Source organism: Scophthalmus maximus, chromosome 13, assembly GCF_022379125.1.
Source record: "Scophthalmus maximus strain ysfricsl-2021 chromosome 13, ASM2237912v1, whole genome shotgun sequence".
In the NCBI taxonomy this organism is placed as follows: Eukaryota; Metazoa; Chordata; class Actinopteri; order Pleuronectiformes; family Scophthalmidae; genus Scophthalmus; species Scophthalmus maximus.
The window spans coordinates 6,752,390-6,778,646 of NC_061527.1; the positions used below are offsets into that span (position 1 = coordinate 6,752,390).

A 26,257-nucleotide genomic window follows, 5' to 3' on the forward strand; every position below is an offset into this window, starting at 1 on the left:
TTGCCATGATTTTGCTTTTCATCCACGATGACACTGTGTATTCCTTTCTCTGCTATTTCACTTCTCGCCATCCTCTGGTGTCGTTCGTATTCTCTTCTCCTGTGTCATTTCCCGTCCATGTCCCCACCCGCGTTCACGCCTTCTCATTCTGTCCTTTAGCTCCGCATCTCCATCTCCTCACCGTTCAACCTCACGTCTCCTCCATCCCTCTCACGTTTCTCTCTCTCTCTCTCTCTCTCTCTCTGCTCGGGTTGATTCAGCAGAGAGCTGCTGTGCCAGAGGCGGAGAGAGAATGTGAATGGAGCCTGTGGTATTTCATTGTGAGAGGAGGGGGTGGTTAACGCTGAGCCTCCTCCACTCAGATGTGATCCTATCGGACGGCTCACTGTGGAGGGCAGCCAGGCGGACAGGTAGCCGGGGAGGAGGACACGGAGTTTCCCTCCGACACGTGACTCTGATGTTATGCACTCGCAGCCACATGCCTCTATCACGTGACTGCGACTACATTGCTATTTATTTTTCATAAATCCTATTGAGCAATCTCTCGCAAAAATCACACCATTTCAACCTCTCTCTGTTGGATTTCTTGCCACTGCTTAACAGCAAATTTTGGTTTGTCTAAATGCTTCAAATAATGCCTCATAATGAAGCTGTGCCTTTGAGCCACTAGTGGGCGCACTGTGCTCAGTGTGCTGTGCAGCAGCCTGCAGTGTGTTCAGAGAGGACTGACCCTGCAACCCTGCAGTGACACAACTTACAACCGTGGAATGTAAAACTAACTCAGACGTCACCACGACGCGCGTGCGCACATACACGCACACACACACACACACACACACACACACACACACACCAGAGCATGATTTATGCCTATACTTTTTAGCCAACAACTGCCACAGGCTTTCAACTTGAAGTGAATCACGATTTCAGAGAAATGAAGTGTCATCTTTGGTAAATTTATTTGAGCGCTCAAAGCAATTTAATTCCACAGGCCGCATCCACCCGTTCACGCACAGCGTTGTGTTCCATAGACCACTCCTCTGTGGCAAATCATCAGGGTCTTTTGTTTCTTGCCCAAGGACACTGTGGAAAACGATAAAGACGTGGTCGTGGCCTCAGTGGCCTCGTTATTGTTTGACGTTGATTTCTTTTCAATAACTCCGACGTACATAAACTGTGAATCACTGCTGACCTATGCAATCATGTCTTCTTGAGCGGTAGTGTTTCATATTAGACTATATTTCTTCAACAAACACGATTACGCGGTGTAACGAGAAACGACTCATGGTGAGATAACTGTAGGAATCTGGGAACCTACATACGCATGAGGTGCGTATGTTGAGTAGGGGTATGGACAACTCAGACAGGGCCTGACTACCTCTCACTTCCTCTGACTCATGCACTCATGCGTGTCTGCAGGAGAGGGCATGTGTTTGTGTGCATGACTCTGAACCTGTGAAGTAAGGTGTATTGATGAAGGGACAGGAGGCAAATCATTTCTGAGCCGAGAGAATCGATCCCCTCGCTCCCGGCATCGGTCGAGTCAGATGTGGTCTGCAACACCTTTTTTCTTTTCTTTTTGGGGGGGGGGGGGGTTTAGATGAGAAAAGCTAACTGGCTGCACAGCCAGCAGAAAGAAACGCAAAGACAGCATCTACCCGGCAGTCACAAAGTCGCAGAAACATCTTAATGTTCTCTCATTCTAAACGACGTGCTGGTCACAGAAGTCACAGAGTGATTTACGTTACGCTCCATCCCCTGTTTGAACAAGCCAAGCACGGAGCAGCGCCCAACCACATCGCAGCCACCTCTCTCTCCCTCTCTCCTTCCCCTCAGATGACCCCAGTGTTTGGCCTCAGAGAGAATAAGAAACAGGGAGAGAAAATATAACCTTCTCCAGGAATGTGTACAATGTTTTTTTTAGGAAACAACGTCCATCACCTCCCGGAGCCAAAGATGAGTTAAATCCACGATCATTTTGCGTATTGACTCACCCACTTCTCTTTGTTTGAACACCACACTCTTCTAGAGACCGGAGAAAGACATGCTCATTTTTTTTCTTTCTATAAAGACAGTTGCCATGCGGTTCCACTAAGTACAAGGTTGCCCTGCCTATAGGTCACTATAACTTAAGAGAAAGTCAGTTTTGACATTGTCCCAATGCAACAGTCTCTAAAAACTTAGTTCCACCCCGAGGGACGATTTTGAACTCATCCCGTAAGCTAGAGGCATTTCAGCTTATTCTGTAAACACAACATCAAGACCCAGACTTTAACTCGGATGCTTGAAAAGGGTTACAGCCGCAGAAAATTAGAAATTCACAAATCCCAAGTTAGGATGTGGGAGGTTTGGTCCGAAGCAGGAACGCATGCACCACTTTCGGAAGCACCGACCCCAATGAAATAAATATGTGGCGTGAAATTCACATCAAGGCAAAAAAACCCGTCAAAACAAGAGCATCCGTTAAGAGACCAAGAGGAAGAAAAGAAAAAAAAAAGCCAAACTACAGACTACGTAGAACTCACCTTTCTCCAACCATTCAGCTTCCCCAGTTTCCTCTCTTTCTTGTCAAAGTAGCAGGCTCCCATGTTTCTGTGTCTGGAGCTCGGAGCAGAGTGTGGGGCTGCTGACCGGTTTCTGGGGGTTTTTTTTGTAAGTGTCCGTGTCAGTCTGACTACAGCGTGAGTAAAAGGACCAAAGCTCGGCTCCTCTGACGCTGGGAAACGCCACAGCTCCAGTGACTCACACGGGCTGCGAGGTCTGACTGGGCTTTACCTCACACACCCCGTGCGTGTGTGTGTGTGTGTGGAGCAATGGCCGAGAGAGAGAGAGAGAGAGAGAGACACAGACACACACACACACACACACACACACACACTCCTTCATGGGGTAGTCCCGCCTCTAGCCTCTTCTTCTTGCTCCTGCAGCTGCAGTCACAACTCTCAGGTTTACGCGGCCAATATTGCGCTGATCATTTTGATGACCTGAACGCTTCCTGTTGCAATGAACACAGTGGATTTCCTCGAATTTCAGCTACGGCAGGAATACTGTGGTCAGGGGTAGTTCCCCCCCCCCCCCCTTCTGTCAGATAAAATCTTTGCAGGTGAAAGTTGAACGGCCACAGGCAGTGGAATCTTCTTACTTTAAAGAAAGAACTCTGACTCCGACTCTCCACCACAGTGCTGTGGTGGCGTAGTATTACTGGAACACGAATCACTAAGATGCTTCATTTAAAAACTGAAAGTATCCACTCCAGGAGAAAAGCAGCCAGTCCTCACAGAAGCTCTTGACCCGCCGGTCATTTCATCTCTTAGGTCATCTTCTGAATGACAACAAGAAACATCGATTCTCTGACGTCCCGGATGCCATGTCCGGTAATGCCGTCCCCTCGGCTTGTTCTGTGCATCAAATAGTCCAAATCAGAGAGAGACTCATCGTGTAACGATGTTAAGCGGATAGGCGGAAGTGTGTCATTTGACCAACTGTTCCCTGGACTTGTCGCTTCAGAGCACGACTTTCGGACGGCAGCAGGCGTACTGTCTTGACACAGACTCGAGACAGGCCTTGACCCGCCTGCGTCAGCTCCACATAACAGAGGGGACAGTCGCGTACTGCGAGTCCTCGGCGGCGACAGCCCCCCCCGCACTTCACCGCGGAGGTGCACGGCAGCGGCTTCTCGCGTTTCGCCTCCCTCCCGCTGCTCCTGTTTCACACTCTGCTCCAGCTTGAATAACAGTTTTTTCCATCGGAAATGCAACAGGTATTCAGGGGGTCGCATTGGCCGATTGGCCTGTTCTTGGCTTAATAAAAACCACGTCGAGTGCAACGGCCCACCAGACAAAGGGGCAGCAGTTGTGTAATAATACAGTTGACTGTGGAAACAGGGTGAGGAGTAAGATTGTTTAGATGTCAATGGGATTAACCTACTGTTAATATGTACACGGCTGCATACACAAACACACGCACAGTCCACACAAACTGGCTAAAAGACAGGCGAGTCTGATGGGGGTATTCCTTATCAGAGTCTTATCCTCACGTGGTTACAGTACGTGTCTGGACCCACGCACCCACCTGCCAAAGTCACATCAGTGACAGGGACTCATAGTACACAATGAGCACATTGTGCCACCCGATATGCTTCGCTGCAGATCATTCACATCACTAAAACTGACCGTCAATCATCCGTCTCTTCGCTATTCCGGAATTGAGATATTTGGGAATTTCTCTAAAGCTGGCAGCTCCTGAAATTATTCATCACCTGCAGATAACGTCTGGCTCAATCCTGCGGTTTGAGTTTTTCTGTGGTCGTGAAAGAGCTAAAAATCCCAGTCTCCAGTTAGATAAGAGTAATTCGCCTGTAAGCTGCCACATTTATGAATACGGCAAAAAAAATACAAAAGTGTTGTGAAATAATCAGGCCTCATTTTAACAATAAGTTATTGGTTTTAAGCACATGGTGCGTGCAAGGCATGTCCAAATCTACTTTTACTAGTTTATCAGCGAAAAATAAAGGTTGTTGCACCAGGCTCGTGGTAATAATTAGTGTAATAAATAGTGTAATTAATCTTGGGTGTGTTTTGGGCACAACTTCCAATACACTACTCAGAGTGGCATCTCCCATTCCCCTCCAAAGCCAGGTGCATTTCCATTTTGGCAGATTTTGTATTATGATAGCAGATTTGCCTGCGAGTCAGGAGTTGACGTCACTGGGTTCGACACACGCCATGCACCCGCCTATGTGGATGCATACGACCATCTTAGTATTGTGCCCCTTAAGATAATAGTGAAATTCTGCACCGCTGACTTTCAGACAAGATGTGCCAATGTGCCAACAATGTGCCGGACCACAGCTCATTTAAAAACCAAACAACAAGGGCCAGAAAAAAAGACAATTATCTGAAGCTAGCAAAGACACTTGTCTAAGACGGGGGTCCATAGTCTCATTCTCCTGAATTGGACACAGTCGCATTCTGCATCAGCTATTTACTCTCTGTTTTGTTCTTCGGTCCTGGGGCCTTATGTCGTTGTCTGTTTGTTTTAAATGCTTAACATTATTTATTCTGTCTTTTTTTTGGGGGGGGGGGGGGGGGGGTTTCTTCGTTTGTTTTAAGTGAAACCAGTCCAGCTGACTGTCACAGTAGGATCTGTGTCCGCATGACGACAGCAGCGGGATGAATAAACATGACCGTTAGCCATCCGAACGGGTGTGATGGGATGTCTATTGTCATCTGGAGAGAGAGCAGGGGGATCAGGAAGGAGACAGGAAGAGAGAGTCACTCTGCCCAGGGCTCTGCACGGATCCCGCACACGCACACGCACACACACACACACACACACACACACACACACACACACACACAAAAATGTCCCTTCTCTTCCTCTCGAGTTTATTGTGTTTGACCCACTGCAGGACCACTTGCATCCTGTTGTCCAGTTTTATGAGAAAAATAACAAGCTTTTCCCTCTTGGCTCACTTGACAAACTGTTTTCAGACTCTCCTACACACAGCTGCCTCTCGGCCCATACAGCAGCTCGATGGGGTCTCACTATACCACAAGCAAAACATACTAACAAAAAATGTACTACTGGACATTATGAGTCAACAAAAAGTAAACTGAAATCTGAAACAGCTTCAGGAATATTTTACTTCTACAACAAAGATGGCAAAACATCCAGTCCACGGATGTTTTAAAGGGATATCCTACAATACATCCATATTCCAGTCTCACTCATGGTCCAGTTACAGCCATGGACGCATTATACAAACTGGATATTGGGCTCAAAGATCACTCTGGGGGTTTTTTTTCTCATTTGCTGCCCGCCTCATAGACTTTACCTGCGTACAATTTAAAGTCTCTGGGAAAGTTTTTGCAAATGTAAAAACGTCGTGGGTCAATGAGGAAATGCTATTTGGGCTGCAGGGTGTTTCTTCATTGCAGTGCCAGAACCAGGGGCAACATCCAGCTCCCTCAATACATCTTTCTATGGTACATTTGTCCAAGTGACCAACCATGGCACTGCAATAAAGAACAATCCGTTGCAGGTCAGATAGTATTTTCCCCATTGTAAAAAAAGATATATCTGTGCAACTGCAGAGAAAAAAAACAACAAAAACAAATCAGTGATCAATTATTACTCTTTCTATTACGAATTTTTGAACCATTACATTCATTTAGCACAGGCTTTTGTCCAAAGCGACTCACAAAGTGCATCCAACCATGGAGTCAACAGTTATCAACATTTTCAAAAGAAGCTACAAGTGCTACATTGTAGACTATCTGTTTTAAACCATGAAGACTTGAAATTTCCAAAACTTTCCCAGAGCCAGGAAACACGGTTTCAATGTGCATGACATCATCTCAGTGGAAGTCTATTGGCTGAGAGGGTCCGAGCAGTCGACCAATTATGAGACCTTGAAGAGAAATGGACCATAGCAGAACCAAGAAGAGACAGACCTCATTTTTGGGGGGGGGGGGGGGGGGCTCGCACACGAGATGAGCAACTTTCACCGGGATGAAAGGACACTATCTTCCCGAGTCCATTTTCCACTTTACATAATATATGCGTGATATTACAACTCGGGGTGAACGGGGTTAAAGCTCAAACACAGCGAATTAAAGGCACGATATGCACATGATACGTTACAGCATCTAAGCCGTCTCACTACTGCTGATTTAATTTCGAACAGTAACACAGTAGTAATAATGATTCCAATGGTTTGACTAACAAGATACAGGTGAGCGTCTCTTTCGTTTGCCAATGCTGATGTGGTTAGAGGGTTTTAATTGAACCAAAATCATGATCTTTCTCTTAACGTGAGGGTTTACTGGGCCTAGAGGGTCTTGCGACCTTACTGCAGGCAACTTCTATGGGTAATAATAGAAGTTAGAAAGTCATGTGCAAGAGTCTGAATTAGCAACTCGCTTAGATGCACATGTACAGATAAGGTGTGGCAGTACAAAGACGAAGAAGAGCTTAATATTGCTCGGCAGTGGGTTCTGGCAATAAGCAATATGGTTGAGATGTTGCTCAGAAGAAGAAGAACCGGAAAAATGGACGTGTAGTATAGTAGAAAAACAGAAGTAAAACAGTGGGGGGTTAAAAGTTGATTGACAGGCAAGATGAAAAGAGGAACACATCTGTTGAACAGACAAAACCACACATTTCCTTTTATCAGATAACCTTTTGCGCACAAAAAACAGAAAATAGAAACTAGAGAAATGAGTAACATCCAGTGTACAGGCAGCGCTCATGCACACGCTGCTTACTGCTGCAGCCCTCTCTGCCAACTCAGACTCCTCCTTCTTTCTGTACATGTACATGTTTAGACTATTAATACGGTTGACTTTGCCTGGGTCATGCCACAATCAGCTGCTGCACCTCTGGACACTGTCGTTCATGGCTTTACGCGCTGGGGGGGATTAGCCCTCCAGGCAGCTGCTCAGATTCCCCGGGGGGCTCCTCCACAGAGCTGCTGGGCAAAAGTTGTTTTTTTTCAAAAGTTGTCAAAAGATGCAGCCTGTCCTACCTTGTTGGAGGCCATGTCGCTGACAGAGCGGTAGGTCTGGATGGTCTCCAGCTGGTCCAGACACCAGTCCAGCTCCTCCATCGTCTCCGTGGCCAGCTTCTGGTACGCCTCATCTGTCAACAACAAGCAGCCAGCACACAGAGACGCACAGTCAGAACGGACGGTGCACATGGAGCCCGAGCACTGCCCGGCCACTCCCAGGCAACATCCACCCACGGGTCCCGTTCGGGGAGTCTGCTGCGGCGGCTGCTGCTGCTGCTGCTGCTGCTGCTGCTGCTGAGCAGGGGGAAAGGCTGGAGGTGGCCCCCGGCTGCAGCGCTCCTTCATCATGAGGAGGTGTAGCCGTGGCGAGCTGGTGGAACTCGCAGCTGTCAGCAGAGTAGAGCTGAGCAAAGAGTGTGTGCGTGTGTTTGTGTGTGTGTGTGTGTGTGTGTGTGTGTGTGACCCCTCCACCCTACGCAATCTGAGGCCCATAGCTCATTTACATAAAAATCAAGAGCAGGAAACCCCCCGCCCCCCACCCACCACCCCTTCGCCACACAAACATTTTACCCCACCTCCCAGGGAGCAAGCAGATGCCTTTGAATCCATGCACATTTTATCACATATTCAAGATGGGATTTAGCCAACATCTGTCAATCAATCAAAGCCTCTTTCTTTTTTTTCGTTTTATTCCAAAGCACCTACAAAGTGTAAAATAGGCGTACGGTTAAGATCCACGGTTTCATTTTCAACTAGTCTGAACCATTTGTGCAGCAATATGCATGATTAGCGATTCAGTTAGGGATTCTAATGATTGTTTACATTGCAGGGCACATAGTCGTGCCCATGACCGGATAAAAGGAAAAAACAGCCGTAATTGTACGTCAAGGTTGGAGTGGCTCCGTGTTGGAAAGGAAGGGGGTGGGTTGTTGGGATGAGGTAGCTGGCGGGGTCGGACTTGCGCACACACTCCTACACACACGTGTACATGCACGACGTCTGCTGCCCCGGCATAGTGTGTACGCCGGGTCTCCTAGCTGCGGAGCACAACATGGCAGCAGGGTGTGCACCGCGGCGTGACCTTAGCGTGGCCACGTAGAATGTGTCCCCTGCTCTGATCTCCTCGCCATCAAAGACGCGAGGCTGTTTGCTCTCCCGAACACGAGAGGCACCTGGCGCTCTGCCCGCGGCCGGCCCTCGCTCTGATGAGGGGAGCGAGGGAAAGAGAGGGAGTGTGTGTGTGTGTGTGTGTGTGTGTGTGTGTGTGTGTGTGTCCGTTCAGCTCGACTCCGACCAGCGGCTGATGTTGAAACGGCTTACACTTATTTGAGATTTCTTTCTCTCTCCAGTATTCCCGACGCATTTGCGGCGGTTCGGCGTTTTCAGAAGGACAAGGAAAAGGCCCCTCGTGTCTGTCACAGCGTTCTCATTTGAACTTTTAAACTCCGCTAAGACTGCAAGAAACATAGCCTTCCTCTCTGCTGTTTGCATACAGGCTTTCAGAAGTAGAAAAATATTGGATTCCCTTCTAAGACAGTGTCAGCAGACATCTGACTGGACATGAAGCAGCTGAATCACTGGTAAAAAAAAAAAGAAAAGATGAGACCCATTTTGTTTGTCTCAGACAAAAACATTCTTGCCACATGTTACACATTACGCTGATGATCTGCAGGTGTTGGGGATGTGCCGACAGAGGCAGCGAAGAAGACTGCGAGATGTTAAACATGCAGGATTCGAACAGGTGGAGAAAAAAAGGCTCGACAGCCATTGGAACCGTTCGCCACATGCTGCCGAACTGACAGAAACACATGACTTCGGAGAATCATACAGTTGCAATATTTTTAGAAAAAAATGAACTGGATTACGGTTCAGGGCAGAGGGGTGCAGATGTGGTCCACACATGGATGTATGCATGTATTTACTCGTGCATGTGCGGTTAAGAAGCCGTATCAGAGGAAAACTGAATCGCTAGATTGATGGTTTGAGCCCGCGACCGCTTTCATGACTTTGATTTTCAAAACACACAAAAATGGGTACGGAGCCTTAGAAAATCTGGTTTAGTGACTCAGGACCTAGAACTGGCCACGAGGCCAACATGCTTGTGGGTCCCCACACACTAAATCCAAGATCTCGGTAGCTGCCAGAGCCACTTAACTATAACGCTTGTATAACAGTTCCACTCGGATCCCTGCCCCGGTGGCAGGCAGAGCCAATACCACCAGTGTTTACTCCAGCGCCGGACCCAGTTCACCACCAGATAAATAGAAAGCGACGATTTATGTGGTGAGCATTGAAGCATCGACTGGCTTATTTCTCAATGCCATTGCGATGCAGTAACCATCAAACCTGATTCCAGTGTTTTAAATACTTCAATGCGAACGCGCGGCTAACTGACAAACCAGTCAACGGAGTCAATGCGAGCTCTGAACCTGCTCGTCTGTTCCTGACGTCCACCTCCACTTCAAAACGAAAAATGTTGACTCGTAGAATACACATCTCAAGTAATTTGCTGTTTTTTTCAGGTAACAAAGCATTTTTTTGTTCCTAGAAGAGGAAGAAAAAAATGGAAATGGCTGTAAAGGTTAATAAAAATTGGATGTTGCTGGAAACCACCATCAGGGGTTTCAGCCTTGATTTAGATTTTTCATTTTACCTCAACTGATCCATGTAGTCGATCTAATCGAGAGAGAAAAAGCTGAATTTACATAATTAAATTTTCTATTTATTTTGAAAAATTACAACTTTGTTTTTCCAGTGGCAGATTGCTTTTGTACTTTTTGCTGCATACATAATTCCAAACAGCTTTCTGCTCATGAAAGACAGATGGCGTGTTTAGAAATCATTATGAAAAAAATCAAGAAGATACAGACCTTTAACAATATCCTCTTGTTTAAATAGAAGGCGCGAGCTGCATAATAGCAGTCGCTTCAGCTACAGCTGCTCAAAGTGACCAAGGGAAACTGCATTCAAAAGTCAAATGTCTAGTGACACACACACACACACACACAAACACACACACACGGCAACACCACGATGTAAGAGGGGATTTCCACCGCCTCCATCCCGGCCTTTCTGATCAGCGCTCAGACCCACAATGGTGTCACACACACACACACACACACACGCACACACGCACGCACACACGCACACACGCACACACACACACACACACACACACACACACACACACACACACACACACACACACACACACACACACACACACACACACACACACACACACACACACACACACACACACACACACACACACACACTCCAGCTGACGGAGGCAGAGGCAACAGGCTGCAGAGGCAGGGAGGGTTGGGATGGATATGAGGTCAGCTCCCCGTGTCTCGCTTTCAAGGAAATATTCAGTTCAGCTTCACTGGCCGTAGAAACACTGTTTTCAATTTACAGCAAAACAAAACGAGTCAAACGGAACAAACACGCCGAGACCACGTCAAGCAAACTTGGAACCTGACAACTTTCAGTTATATCAGTTTAAACTGTGTGGACTTAACCAGAAGACTTGAAGGAGCCTTGAAGGAGGGTTTTTTAATCCCAATAGGAATTATATCCTGCAATATCAGTTTTATTTCAGGGAGATTTGTAAATATGTGCTTCAGTCATTTTACTTGTATTTTGTGTTCCTGGTGTATATGTACTTATTTCTGATTTTGCCAGTGCATTCCCGTGGCGTCGTAATAATCGACGCCACGTCGAGTTTCCGAACAGCATCTTAAATTTAGATTAACAATTTTTGAGTTGCAGGAGTTGCTGACGTCCCACTTTAAAACATGGTGGGGAAAAGAGCGTTATCTTGATGATTAAAAGCTTTTGATTAATGGTGCAAAATTAGGATTTAAAATGGTATTGAGTTTTAATGGTTAGGTTCTGTCCACATACAGTGACCTAGATTAGTTCTGTCTCGATTAGTTCTTAGTCCTGTCACATGGGATCCTCTTTCTTTGCTCTTCATTATGATGCAAATATTAGCAGGGGCGAACAAAGTCTTGTTTAGACGCTCCAAACACATAAATACAACACATTTTGTTTACAGCATCAGCGTTTTTTGGACACACCTCAAGTCAGAACGGCGACTTCACAGCTAAAAGAAACGGGATCTTGCGAGAAGCGAGTGAATGCACCTTGAAGTAAAGGACACCGTGTGTTCGCCCTGTTCTCCACCACAAAAAGTGGGGCCTGGGCCTTCATGAGCGACTCCTCTCTTCTTTTCAGCAGGTGCACACACACCCAACGCCTCATACACATGCAGAGCCTGGCATATGGTGCTGCCAGGTGGTTTAAGGACGAGTGAGTCCCACAGGACATCGGACCTCTCTCTCTCTCTGTGTGTGTGTGTGTGTGTGTGTGTGTGTGCGTGTCAAACAGCTGTCTGTCATCCTCACTGTGGCGGTTAAATCATCGGCGTCGATGACCATCCGGCCCTGACACATGCTCAGACGCGCGGACATGCGCTCGTGAGCAGGCAGCGTTAGGGGTCAGCGGACGGACAACCTCTCGTCCTCCTCTCATCGCGTAAACATCCAGAATTTGAAGGGTGACGCGTCCGCATTTCCAGTGAACTGGCATGAACAGACCACGCACATAAAGAGAAACCAAACTTTGACGTGGGCCGACCGGCAGCAGCGGTGCCAGGTCCCTGAATCAGAGAGAGAGAGAGAGAGAGAGAGAGAGAGAGAAGGGGGGCGGGGGGGGGAGGGACATTTATAATGGCATCTCTTCCTTTACAAGAAACAGATTAGTTGATCAGAAACCCTCCGTGCTGTTACACAACACTTCCTAACAAAGACCAGAGATGCTACGGCGGGGAAAAGGGCTGCTCTGCTGCTGCTGCTGCTGCTGCTGCTGCTGCTCTTCCACTTCGTACGAGCTGAATTATGACTTCACATGCACAACATTGCAAAATCAATTACTCACAAGAACTACGAAAAAGAGGGAAGAGGGCTGGTGGTGGAGTTTGCGGTTTTGATGAGCGAGTTGTGCGGCGCTGCAGCGTCGGCCGATTGAGACATTTCTCGTTCGAGCCCGGCTCTGAGAAGTGACAAACTGACGTCACGAGTCTGTTGTTTCTGCAAGTGTTCATTTATCAGATGTACGGGGAGGCGGAATTGAAAAAAAGAAATGATGTCTCTACAGATGCTATCGGGGTTTTTGGTTACCCTGCGGTTGAGTGGACGTTCTGTTGCAATGGGGGACTTGCATGTGGTTTCACCAACCTAAGAATTTGCAGCAGGGCTTCAACGGAGCCGTGACGGGTGCATTTATCGTTCTGGGGCAGCAGTAACGGGAAATCACTGTGGTGCCTGTTTCATGTGGTGGCCCCCCACCCCGACGCAGCACACTGACACTCTGGGTGCAGACTCGCAGACCAAGAATTCTGTTGTGTTGTAATGGCAACGCAACAAACGTGAAGCGAAAAACTGCTTCACTTTCGTCTCGTCTACGTAGTGTCCATCAGTGGCAGTTTGCCAATCTCTCACTGCTGCACAGAGGTATCACCACAGCTACACAAGCCACTTGATGTCTGCAATTGGCACTCTGGTATATTCTAGCGTAGATAGAAAGATTTGAATTGTTGAAAAATTTGGAAATAATCATTTTGGCAGAATGGCTTTGTTGCCAAGGGTTTGACGGGAAGAGCATTACCACTCATGTGGAGGAAGAGCCATGAGGTGCTTAGTTTAGCTCACCGTAAAGCTTCGCTTGGCCCCGTCCAATGTGACAATAAAAGAAAGAAAAGAAAAAAACAAGGAAAGTATTTTTTTCTTCTTCATTTAACTCTCAACAAGAAAATCCACTAGGCTCACTCCAAAATGTCAAAATATCCCCAAAAGTTAACCTTGAATAAATATGTATTTCCTCAATATCAAATCTCAAAGTTGGAGATCATTTGAAACTGGGATAACAAAACGTGTGTGTTTGAATGTTGGCTGGTGACCCTGTGTGGTCTTTGTGTTCCAAGTGTAGCAATAGGGGGACGCGCACTAATGTATGCTGCATTTTAATTTGGAGGCACGGAGATTCACTTTCATGTGACTGCTTGTCTGACTTGTGGCTCCTCTGCTCGCATTTATACTGAAACAAAGTCAGTTCAGACCACAAAACATCCAACAAAAAATTGCTTTGACTGGGTCGCATGTAACCACCAGGCGTGTTCGTGTGCGTTATAGACCTCCTTGTGGCTCTCGCTTGCTCTTCCCTCCCCGCTCTCTCCTTGGACACAGTGCTCCCTGTCCTCCCCATGATATACACAAGAACACATTCCTGTCTGACTTACTATTGACCTCAGTGGGAAAGAAACATGGAAAGCAGTAAATCCGAGTAGCGCGTAAACATTTCCCAAAGGTCGGACAGCCGTACCAGCGATTTCGAGGAAGCATTAAACAAAAAAGGAGAGAGAGAGAAAGAGAAACTTGGCTGTGTTAATCAAATCCAGGTGGAAAGATGAAAAGGGATGGTCTTGGGGCCAGTGAGAATTTTTTAGATGGTATGTCTTCTCGGTGAGATGTTACAGGAGTTCATAAGGATCTAAGGGAAAAAGTAGTCCACAACGAACAGGATTTATTACTAAGGCTGGGGGATTTTTTCAATAACACACCCTGTGCTCAGTGATTCTAATTCGGTGTGTGAACTGTACTGTGATTTATTCTGTCCCAAATATCTACTGTATTTTGGCACCCTTGTCTGCCCCTCCATTAATGCCCTCCACACAGAATCTTTGTACCTCTTATACAGTCTATTAGCATTCACAACGTATGTAATTCTACAAAAAAACCAAAAAAATTTCCACTAAGTGAGATTTGAAAAAATGGATCATTTGGCCACTGTGTAAGATCTCCTGGAAAAGCACAACTTCCTTTAAGTCATACCTTGCACATTAGACTGCTTCATGCACATACACACACGATTCACACACGTGCACACGGTGATGCAGAGCGATTTACGCACGTGACGGGTGACGCGGCGAGCGGACTGAGCTCTTAGACAGTGTGTCACCACAGGCTCTGAAGGGTCACCGAGGCCTGAGGCGTCCGCCTGACACGCCTTGCGCGGCGTTCTCTCCTATCCGAGCGCTCCTCAATGTTTTGGCGTACAAATCTTCACTGTTTGGTTTTCCGCACCTCCCCTCGCTGCCGCCGATGAGACGGTCGCACGTCAGCCGAGGGGGGTTTCCGTCCCGGCAGCGTGTTTGCCCAGAGCACCTGGGAGTACGACAGGGTCTTGTCCTTGAGCTGCTGTCTCCCGTTTGCCCTCCGTCTGTTTTGGCTCCTTCTCCTAATTGCCTCGCGTATCCTTCTCTCCTCCTCACTCTTTCACCCGCAGCTCCTATACACTCTAACGCGTGCACACACACACATACACACACACACACACACACAAACACACAGCAACAGACCGGGGCTTTGTGCGCGTTACCTGCGGTGAACTCCCCCATTGGGAGCAGCAGCACCGACCGGTCTGAATGGGCCCCATTGTCACGCTGACTGGCATTTGCCCCTCGGGTTGATTAGCATGGATCAGAGGAGCATATGAACTCCGGTTAGCCAAACTTCTGTCGCCGCTGATGCTGCCATTTTTGGGGTTTCAAAGCTTTATTTCGCAGAGAGTTCAAAAAAAAAAAATGACAGAGGTTTTCTGTCGGCGCAAGGGGCAGATCTGATGTCACGGGGGCGATGAGAGATCTCTACGAGCGACGGGGAAACTTTGACATAATCAGCATGAGCCAAGCACGCGGCTGCTCCTGCTGGATCCAGCTCAGCTTCCATGAAGTCAGAGGAAAACATTCGATCAGACCCCATCAGACTCAGTGATCTGTCTGACTTTCTTTTTCTGACTGTCCTGCGTAGACCTTCTCGCCCCCTCTGAAGACGACCTAGACGGTCATTACAAATATCAAGCCATGCGGGTACTTTTGGTTTTGTGTCCCTAGATAGGGATTTCAAGGATTTCGGGAGCATCTCCAATGCAATTGACGTGAACGTCAATTTGTTTGTAGTGCTCAAAGCACTGAGAACACCGCCACCTGCCCTCTACCAAAGACGAGGCCCTTACGAAAAAATTGACAGTCAAGTCGGGGGATTATCTTTCAACAGACTAACAAACCAGAAGGAGATGTTGCTGTTGACTGCTGAAATCTCAGAGATGGACATATGGTCAATAGCTAACCAATGGTGATATTTGTATGACGCAACAGCCAGTAGCCATTTAGCTTAGCATAAAGTCCAGAAAAAGATGAAAATGGAGCACAATTTTGTCATACCCAGCCTAATACCCCTTTTTTTCCCCCTGTTGTCACGCTAAGCTAAGCTTAGATAACCAATCCAGCAGCTAGCTTGCTTCCTGAGGAGTGGATCTCCCAGTTTACCTATGTGATGTTTGCGTGACATGATTTTAGGAATTATGGGAACTAATTTGCTGGAGGGGAAAAAGAGCTTGGATTTCATGCATGCATGTCACAAGACAGGTCAAAGAGCAGGGGGGGTGCAGGAGCGGCCCCTCAGACACAGAACAGCTTTAATGTTTTGCACAAGGAGACGTTAACATGGAGGGACTTTCTGTGATCAAGCGGGTCCTTTGTGGGAACAGAGATGTGTCTTCCTGTGTAGAAATACCATTAAATCTTCTCTTGGTGCCGTTATGAATTGGACAAAACAGCTTTTAAGGCTGTAAAGTTCTGTTCTACTTCAGTTACTTCACACCCAGAAAGTATGGAAGGTGTGGCAGCTTCCATGAGCTTTCTTAACCAGGGCTCAGGTCACTTTCACAGGTCTTATTTCAAATAATGAGGAAGTCAAAAAAACTCAGTGGGCTGATACGCAACTAGACGGGCTTGGTTCATGTGTCCTGCATCCTCTTGTTTTTTGGCTTTCGTGTCTGAATAACATTACATCAAGGACAAGCGAGAAATTGTTTTGGTCCCGACGCTTTTACAGCTGCTGTTGAACTGTTGTCAAGAAAAGCATGATTGTCTCATTAACATTATCTTGACAATGTGTAGTGTGCAGGCCTTGACATGGGGCCAGCCCAGACAAGTCCAAGTCTGGACGAAGCAGACTTTAATGAGCGGGATGGGGGAAGTCACCAGAGGGGTTCTATGACGAAGGGGTTTGCGTGCAGTGAAGGATCAGTGTCTCCAGAAACATATGACGAAAAGCTGAGATGATCCTCAAATGACCTCCAACGGTAATGTCTCCTCACGGGGGGCAGGCATCTCGACTGTGTCAGTCCAGGCCGGGGTATCTGCGTACATGCATGTGTGTTTATGTGACCTCATAAAACAATTGAAGCAAGCAAAAGCCCCCCTCAACTAAATAGACATTTGACATTCATGGCCTAACAAGGTTTCGGGAAAAACAAAACAAAGATTTTCAGCTCTTTAGTCGGCCAAAGAAGCAGCCACGTTACCACAGAGTAATGATTACCAAACCATGATTGGGCTTATTTGTTCCCCTGTTGATAATAATAAGGAGAGCTTTTTATTCAAGCGGGCTCTTATATCGGTTGTTATGAAAAAGGCTACTTTCTGTCCTGCTCCACAAAGGGGGCACGGTAGTGGTGTTGTTGGTGCTTTTGGCGGGGGGAGTCCAAATGCTTCCCAAATACCCAAACAAAAGCGCAGCCTGTCTGTGAAGCAGGGCGCATTTGAATCCATCTGCGCTGAGCTGAACAGGCCTTCTGGCAGGGGAATACTTCAGGGGAAGGGCAGCAGTCTACTTTATGACTGTGCTGACGTCAATGGCATAATTCAAATACTTGCAGAGAGCATACTTCCAGCTTTCTGAACCTGCTCTCTCTCTCTCTCTCTCTCTCTCTCTGTGGCAGGCTGGAGCTAAAAACTGGCATGGAATTCGACTCCATCAAAACAAAAAAACAACTGGACCGGAGTCGTGTCAGGCTGAAAGAGCACAAAACCACATGGTATTCATTTGCTCGGCCTTCAGTCGTCAGCCGAGTGACAGATTGACACATCTTTGGAAATCCGTTGTACATTTACTTAGAGAGTGAAATATTACTTTGTTGCAGAGTCTTGAAACTTTAACTGATTCAAGGGGAAATAAGTAACTTTAGCAAGAAGTGTTCAGATATTTATAGTTTTCATTGTAGACTTGAAAAAGGGAAGAAGAAAACCAAACTGACATCAGTTAAAACCTCTTTCTTTGAAGAGTCATTCTCTTTTACTAAAAAAAGGAAGTGACACTGATTTTGTCTGCACGTGTGCGCGTCAGAGCACTTTTGAAAATTGCAATGAGCATTTTTCACTTGTTTAACATTTTGTAGGCAAAGTAGCTATTCGCATAATTGAATAAATGATTGGCAGATTAATTGATAAGGAAAAGAAAGTCCCGCTGCATATTCAGGAGAGATTTACAAAGATTTCCGGGGGGTCTTCGTAAATCCTCCTCGACACATTAACAAACATAGTTCGCTCTTCGGTCTCTCATAATCCGAGGTTGCTGGTTCGCAGTAAAATCATCAACAACAAGAAAGTCGCTTACTGCCCCTTTAAGGTGAATGAACAAGCCTGTCCAAGTTAGACAAAATTCTGCACAGTGAAGACTCACGACTCAGACGACACCAGATGTGGATGGATCATTTTCCCTGAGTTTGAATGAACTCACGACTTACATTGTGGTATAAGTGAGGAGGACATAATTGGACCGAGCTGCGACTCCAAAGTTTGGTTTGCTTTCACAAGGGTGAGAGCAATGGAAGTGTCCTGAAAGACATTTACCTGAAGCGAGAGCATATTTTTTGCACGGCAGCTGACAAATTAATCTCGAGCATTTGCAACAACCCAACGTCCAGACATCATAGTTTATAGGAAAAGATTTTAGCTTCATGTGTCACTCATTTAGTGCAGTTCCCTTCCGAGCTGTGGCGTATTACATTGGACTGTGCAGGTATGAACTAAAATCAGAAAGTTGGATTCAATCGTCAACGGTTCTGAGATATTGTTTCCATACAAAGTCTCAACCTGTACTGACATTTCTGGTCTTTACGTCTCTTGTTGGCCTGGAGCTCAATCCAACACATCTTTCCGAGAGGACACAGAGAAACTGTTGGTCGGTTTATTTGCAAGCTGGAAAACGCAAAGCACCTGCCGTTTCAGGGCCGAGACAATTTTGGAAAAAAGGATGAAAATGTGTTTTCTCATTTCACATGAGCCGTTTTTTATAATCAAGAATGCCGTTATTCATTTTTTCAAATGATCATTTCTGTTACACTCACTCTCTTAATCATCTTTCTCTTTCATTGTTGGACTGATAGGAACTGACGAGCAGAATAACTTTTAAAAGTGACACATCCAATTCGTGATGACTAAAATAACCCCTTGTTGGTTGAATCAACAGGGTTGAGGCCTCTACCTACATGTATACAAGCATAAACACAGACACAGACACACCCACACGCACATGCACACTCACAAACACACACACACTCACACACACACACACACACTCACACCTCCACTTGAGCGAGTGGGTCTTTTCCCGAAACTCAGCTGTGGATATCCCTCGGCTGGGAGCCGCGGGTGTCTGTGCCAGCGAGTATAGAGAGCTTTGAGTAGGGTAAATACTTGGCACTGCAGCTTGTTTATGACACTGGACCCTCGTAGAGCAGGGGGCCATGCCGGTCATTTCTTGTCCCATTTCAACACTGGGATCACTTTCTGTTAAACCATGAACTCACCACCACCACCACCACCACCACCACCGCCACAATACAAGCTAATGTCAGACTTTTAAAAACTATTCTATTATCATTTGGCAATGGAGGGATGCAAAGAGATTACTCAAGTCACTTTTTGGAAGTCAATTCTTTCTCCTTGTTCCCACCAGTGGCTGTGCCAGTTATTCTGAAGTGTGTGTAACCCCTGAGTGGAAACCTCACAGCCTCATAACCCTGCGTAGAACAACTGACTGACAGTCGAGAGGTCAAGAGGGCGGCGGGATGGAGAAATGTGACCTGTGGACAAGGCGTGGCGATCAGCTGGCACCTTGTCTATATCCTATCTGAGACCACGCCACTGTTGCCACACAAAACACAGCCCAGTCTGTAGCAACATGCAACACAATGTGGGCACATGTGGAGATTCTGTGGTTTAGTGGAAATTCCTTATTTTTATAGTTGTGGCCAGTATTTATATTGTTGTAAATGACATAATTCTCAGCAAAGGAATTGGTTCAGATGTAGGAACACGGCAGCATCTCTGTAAAGCTGTATTCCGACACTGGAAAATGACTGGACCCAGTTTTCTCGTCCAGTTCAGACGTGTTCTCACCAACAGGAACATTCAGACGAGGAAGGGGCGCCTGCGTCGAGGACCCACTTGCTCAACGTGAATATTATAAAGGTTATCCTGGAAGTTGGTCTGTAAACTGTCATGGCCAGGGGAAAACTTTTGTTTTCTCTTCCGAATTAGTTTGACTAACCTGTATGATCACCTGACTGCTCATTTCGTTCCTTGTCAGACATCTTTTTAGCGATGCTTCACGTTACCCAGATTTAAGTTAATAACTTGGGGGTTTCAATCTCATCGTTAATGAAAGAAAGGATGGACAAAAATATATCAAAAAAAAAATCAGAGGATGTAATGAAGAATACTTCTGGTATTTAGCCAAGATCTCTAACTACGAAAAAAGTATATACAGATATGAACCGAACCTGGCCTACATCTAAGGACTCTTTGGCTTTGTGTTGCTTCAGTTACCTCATGTTTACACTGTTGATTGCTTTTGATTGGTTCCTTGTGCTGATGTTTCCTAGCAACCAAATGACAAAGCAAATTAGTCCAACCTAAGACATTTCTTAATTTCCACTAGTGCAACTCCATTTAGTAAGTGGTTACGGTGAAACTTGGTAGTAATCTAAGGGAGGGCCGAGAACAAAATATGGTAATGGATTATCAAATCACTGGTGCAACCTACTCCAGATGTTAAGCTTATGTAACCTCAGGCAAATGTCAAAACATCATGAATCCATAAGTAGAGAAAGGTACATATTTGCAGTATGTAAATTTGCAGCAGACCATCACCACAGGCGGCTTCATTTACTTGCCCGGCTGTGATATAACAACAGTAAAACAGATGTGCAACAGCAAACAACTAAGGACATTTTCACACACTGCTAAACGAGTAGAGTGGTCGGTTCCATCAGCTCAAAGGCAACGATGACAATAAATACATAAATATTTCGAGCGAAGCTGAAAACCACTAATAGCGCGACAGAGAGATTCAAAGGACGAACAGTACTGGCATTGACATGTACGCGTGTCTTTCCATCATAACGTGCTAACGGGCTGAGCTTTTATGTAGCGAATTTCCAGCGTACACATCCCTCCCTTCCTCGCCCCATCTCTCCATCTCTCTATCTCTCTCTCTCTCTCTCAGAGTCAGTTTGAGTTGCAGCCAACTCATCAATCACCAACTACACAGCAAAAGGCGAAGATCAAAATATCTGGAAAGAGGCAAAGGACATGGTAAATTCCTCCTTATCGAATCATGAATATGCGCAACATATTTAATGGTATCTGGTACTGGTTGGAGCAACAGGCACATTTACGAACAGACCGCTATCCTCAGACTCAGGCTAGCATCATAATAATCGTAGAAAGTACTAAGTGACACGTTTTTTTCGGCAGCCTTTATTGCAGGCAATGGAACATAGTGAGTTTGTCTTCAAACCAACATCCAGGTTTTCGAAAGGGGGCCCAGATCTAACACATCTTCCTTGTAAATATAATTAAGTTTTCTTTTTCATTATTTCTTCCTTTAGTGTTACATCTATATGCTTGTTGTTGTTTTTTTATTGACAATTTTATTGTTTTGTTCTATTCTATATATATATATATATATATATTTTTAGGAATGAATATTTGTTGATACGTTTTCTATCTATAGCATGGAGAGCGGGGCTACAGCTGCATTTCATTGTGCAGCAATGTATTGCACGATGAATATAAAGCTGAACATTGAAACAGCTTTAACAATTTCCAAACAACAACTAAAGACATTTCTCCGGGTTTCATCTCGGGACCAGCTTAATCCTATCTATTCCCGTTTCTTTCTGTGCCTTCATGCTTACAGAAGGAAAATATGCGAGGCAGAGACAGTGGAATAGAATTAAAAGCATATGGGAGCGAGTCGAAACTGATGCGAGCCACAGAGCCGTGACCGCAATCCCCTCAGCTCACTCGCCCTGTGTGGAAAAAACAAGAATTTTCACTACAACCTGGTCTCCACAACAAATAAAAACAAGGCCCTCTCATCTCCACTGACACGCCGGTGATATGGCCCGAGTTGTGAGTGTGCGGACTGATATTGCAGTGACCTTGCGCTGTTACGCATTCGCAGACAAGCGCTTACTGTAGCCTGTACGACACAGACGCCGCAGGTAGAAAATATTACGGATGACGTCACCTTGTCTCCAAGAGTCAGATCATATAAACAAGGGATAGATCTGAGCTGAGCGGGAGGGCGGGCGGTTTAGAGGAGGGCCGTGATATTCCTCATCTCCTCTCTGAGTGCAAACATACAGCTATCCACATCTGTCATAAAGTGCACGCACGCACGCACGCACGCACGCACGCACGCACGCACACACATACACACACACATACACACACACACACACACACTGATGGCAGGTCGCAGGTAGACTTTACCTGATGATGCAGGGTGCTTTTCGGGCAAGAAAAGTATTTGGTCAGCAAACACACACTTGTGGACACGAACACACAGCGGGACGTGCATTTGTCAAAGTAGCCAGGGTTGTCAACACATTACATTTCAAAGTAGCGGATCAGTGTCATTGGCAGGGAATGATCACCGTCGGACGAGGAGGGGAGAGGGCAGTTCGATGAGCGCCGTGGTTTGATGCTGGGCCCTGGTTCTCCCTCTGAACTGAGGTCATGTTTCCAGGGTTGTTCTCTAAGTTCTCTCTTTGTGTGACACGTAGTGGAGATGATGATGATGACGATGATAATGTTTGGACAGGCAGTGTGGCTGCCCGGAAGGTTAACAGTGGATGGAAACAGAGGAAAAAGCAGCCAACTCTCTCTCTCATCCTTGCTTTTTCTCTCTCGCTCGTGTGCCACGATCTGATGCGCGTACGTATTTACCGGTCAAGTCATCAAGGACATCGTCCTTCTAACGAAACGACGACGTGGTTGTCTTCCCGTAGATGGGACGAGGTGAAGGAGAGATGATTCAGTTCAATTCAACTTTATCTGTATAGTGCCAAGTCACAACATGAATCATGTTAAGGTACTTAACATAGTAAAGTAGAGAGAAATCCAACAGGTCCCACATTGAAAAAATGAGTTGGTAGCAATCTGCCCCCTGTTTTGGGTTAAAAGACCCATGCGGTTGAGATTAACGGTTTTGATCACGGTAATGTTTGTTTTGTGATTCAGTTTAAATTTTTTTGTATCTTTCAATAAAGTTGGGAATCAAATATAGTTTCTCCTTCTGGTGCACGTTCCTACCAATGGTGCTTCCTCCCAAACACATGTCCACTGTTCGATATCAGCCTGTGTGAGCAAATGAACACCAGTCAACATAACCTTTAGCTGCAAATGAAAGAAATATGACTCAGTTCAGGCAACAACAAGGAAAGGAAAATACAAAGTTCCTTTCGTGTCAACACTAATTAAACAATACTTGTTCATACTGAAGTTGAACCTGTTCATTGTGGGATCCACAGGCCATTTACTGTCAACTGACTCAGTGGCATAGAAACTGTAAATGCTCGTGGTTAAAACAAAACAATGTTGACTGCTGGCAGGCGACAGTACGCCAACAGCGGTGTACCGTGTCAAAGTCACAAACTTGGCTGACCCAAGTAGCATGGCTAAGAGAGATGCCAATCAGGAAAACAAAAAACACAGTGTTGTTCGGTTAAGGCAGTCGGTTTTCCCCCTGAAGACAAGCCAATTTAACCAAAATAATAGCAATTTACGACTTTGGTAACCGCCGTACAAATGCTTCATCCAGATTTCCAAAATCACAGGCTACTTCGGTGTATGAACTTGACTTTCACACAAAATGTCACACGTAAACAATAAACCAGGATGGGCTGTGGCCGCATGGTAAAAATGAAGATGACAACCAAAAGGAGGGTTTAGGAATAGACGAAAGTGGTGTGACTATCGTGACAAACAAGCTTAAGCCATGATCTGTTGCAGACCAATCATTCTTTAGGACAATTGAAAGCAGATTCATGGATCGTGTCACGACATGGATAAAATATTCATTACCTTTTACTGTGACACGCATCTTATTACTCATTCAAAAATAAATCAAGTACTGTTTGGGAATGAACCACAGTCCAGCTTGGCATTACAGCTTCTAGCCTTTGTCTCAAGGTCAAGTGGCGGGAACTTGTGGCATAGGGATAAAGTCTCCTTTCCATACTAAATACATTTTTTCTTTTTCTTTTTTTACACACCCACACGCACACACTGCGTTGGAAACAATACCCCGCGCGCGCACACAGTGCAGCCCAATCTGCTGAAGTCTGATTAGTCCTGCACTCTGCAGCACCGGGCCAATGTGCGTAGACGAGTTATCCGAGGACCCGGCTGTGAGTGGATCATTGTCCTGCATCAAAACTCCAATCTGTGAGGGAAGAGACATGAACACACAAAGTGTCCATCTGCACAGAACAACACATTGTAGCAAGGGTGTGAGAAGGAGAGATAAGCACTCAATGGAGAGCTGGAGAGGATAATACAGGACCTCTGAAACAACGACGGTCCTCATAATGAGCTTGACACCGTGGCCTTCCTAAACGAGAGCCAGTGTTCACCAGGCAGACGCAGGCAAAAAACGGACACCTACTATTTAATTAAGTGAAGAAGCAGTACGCCACGAATGTGACTGTTTGGAGAAGGGACTCATCACTACTTAGGGAAACTATGGACGAATTCAATTTTTTTTTGCTCTGCCAAACTTCACACATTATACATTCTAACTAGGAAATAACATCTGCCCTCACTTTCCCCTCATGGTACGAAGCCAGTCAGATGGTTCCCGTCAAATTCATTTAGGGTTTTGAGATCAAAATTGACGGTAAAGAAAAGTTTCGTTTTTAAATAAATGCACTGGCGAACCATATTCCTATGCAATAACAAAAAAAAAAATTCACAGATTACTCTCAAAGAACATGTTCTCAGGTAGTTCCACTCTAGCAGCAACACAACCGTCTTTTTTTTATTTGTATTTATTGTCAAATACATTCTTCTGCTGGTTTGCGACCTGCGAAGGGAGGGGAAAACAAAGAAACACAAAGCAATGTTGGATCAGGCTGATGGCCTCATGATGCCATTTCAACACCTTTCAAACACAAAGACACACAGAACACTCTTACACGAGACACCGAGCTGACAACGGCAAGCGGCTTAGTGGTTCTACGTCTGTTTGTGTTACGGATGAGCATCTACCCGGCGAGAACACCCAGCCACACATTGAGAACTGGTTCATGGGTACAAACTGCACAGTCCCGTGTAGAGCAAATACTGGAGGTCTGTGTTTTTCCCCGAGTGTGCAGGTAAACAGTCTTCTCTCCCCTACTCTCCATTCTTGCCGGTATTCCTAATAGACCCTTGCGACGACTCACCCGAAACTCTGCCGCTGGGATCATCACCCCGCACCAAATCCATTGAACACCATCACACCACTTCTCGTCCAGCTTCACAAGATCCTAACGCTCACCTTTAAAGGCCTCCGTAATCTGACTCCCCCCACACCTGTTGGACCTTCTCCATCCCCTGTTCGCTTTCAAATAATTCTGGTGTTCACATTCGATGTGTTGTTTGGTGTCTTTGATGTGTCTTAACCTGATTGCATCCTTGCTCTTAATGAAATTATTCTAGTATTTATTCATGTTGTATTCCAATGTGTCCCTCTGTGTTTAGAAAGGTGCCATGGAATAAAAAGAAGATATATTATCATTGTTACTATTATCATCCCTACACAGATTTCTCTTGTCGACACACTTTACCAAAGCGTGTGACCAGCAGAACACCCTCCACAACCCAGCCCATGATACGTGGCACCACAAAGCGATTCAGTTGTTTAAACTGTGACTGTGAAGTCTTTACTCAGGTATTACAAAGTCACTGTTTGTGTGCACATTCTGTACTGTACACTGTGTGCTGATTAATAATGTATATCTGACTAACAACGACTCACCTGACAGCCAAGTACACTTCAGCAGGTTACTGTACTTGAGCCATGTATTTACACCTATGTCTCATCTCAGGGTTTATAATATGATCTGTCAGGTAGGCTCAATTGCTCTCTAAATACTGGAGCAATCGTGGACTACACCTAATGCACTGGGACATCAACATTCACACCAAATGAATGGCTCAATTTGATCCTCTCTTCATATTAAACAGGCTAGGGATGCACCAACAAAAGTTTGACTGTTAAAATATAATCACATTAACTACAACATCCACCAATGAAAATAGTGCGTTCACTATCCTGACAGCCTGGTGCAATGATTTAATTGCGAAAAGGAAGTACAACTTAAACGACATCAATGGATTTCCCCTTTGGATCGAAAATGAGCTGTGGGAGAGAGAGAAAAACGCCTACCTGATAGATTTTAGGTTTCTATTGAAAGGAAATATCTCTTTCTTTTTTCTTTTTCTATGCAACTAAGTGTAGTGAGAGTCTAGATATGATATTTCTGTGAGAATTCAGCATTTCA

At 45.7% G+C, this 26,257-nt stretch overlaps 1 protein-coding gene across 5 annotated transcripts in view; it reads right to left on the minus strand.

Moving 5' to 3' along the window:
- Positions 1-26,257, minus strand: part of pde4ba (phosphodiesterase 4B, cAMP-specific a) — a 145,014-nt gene that overhangs the window by 13,130 nt on the left and 105,627 nt on the right. For 4 of the 5 annotated variants that reach the window (XM_035648890.2, XM_035648891.2, XM_035648893.2 and 1 more), the window contains one exon: positions 7,529-7,641. In XM_035648890.2, coding sequence (XP_035504783.1) covers positions 7,529-7,641 — 113 coding nt within the window. Of the gene's footprint in view, positions 1-2,525; positions 4,152-7,528; positions 7,642-26,257 lie in introns of those variants that run through there. The other variant, XM_035648896.2, reaches the window with a different exon arrangement.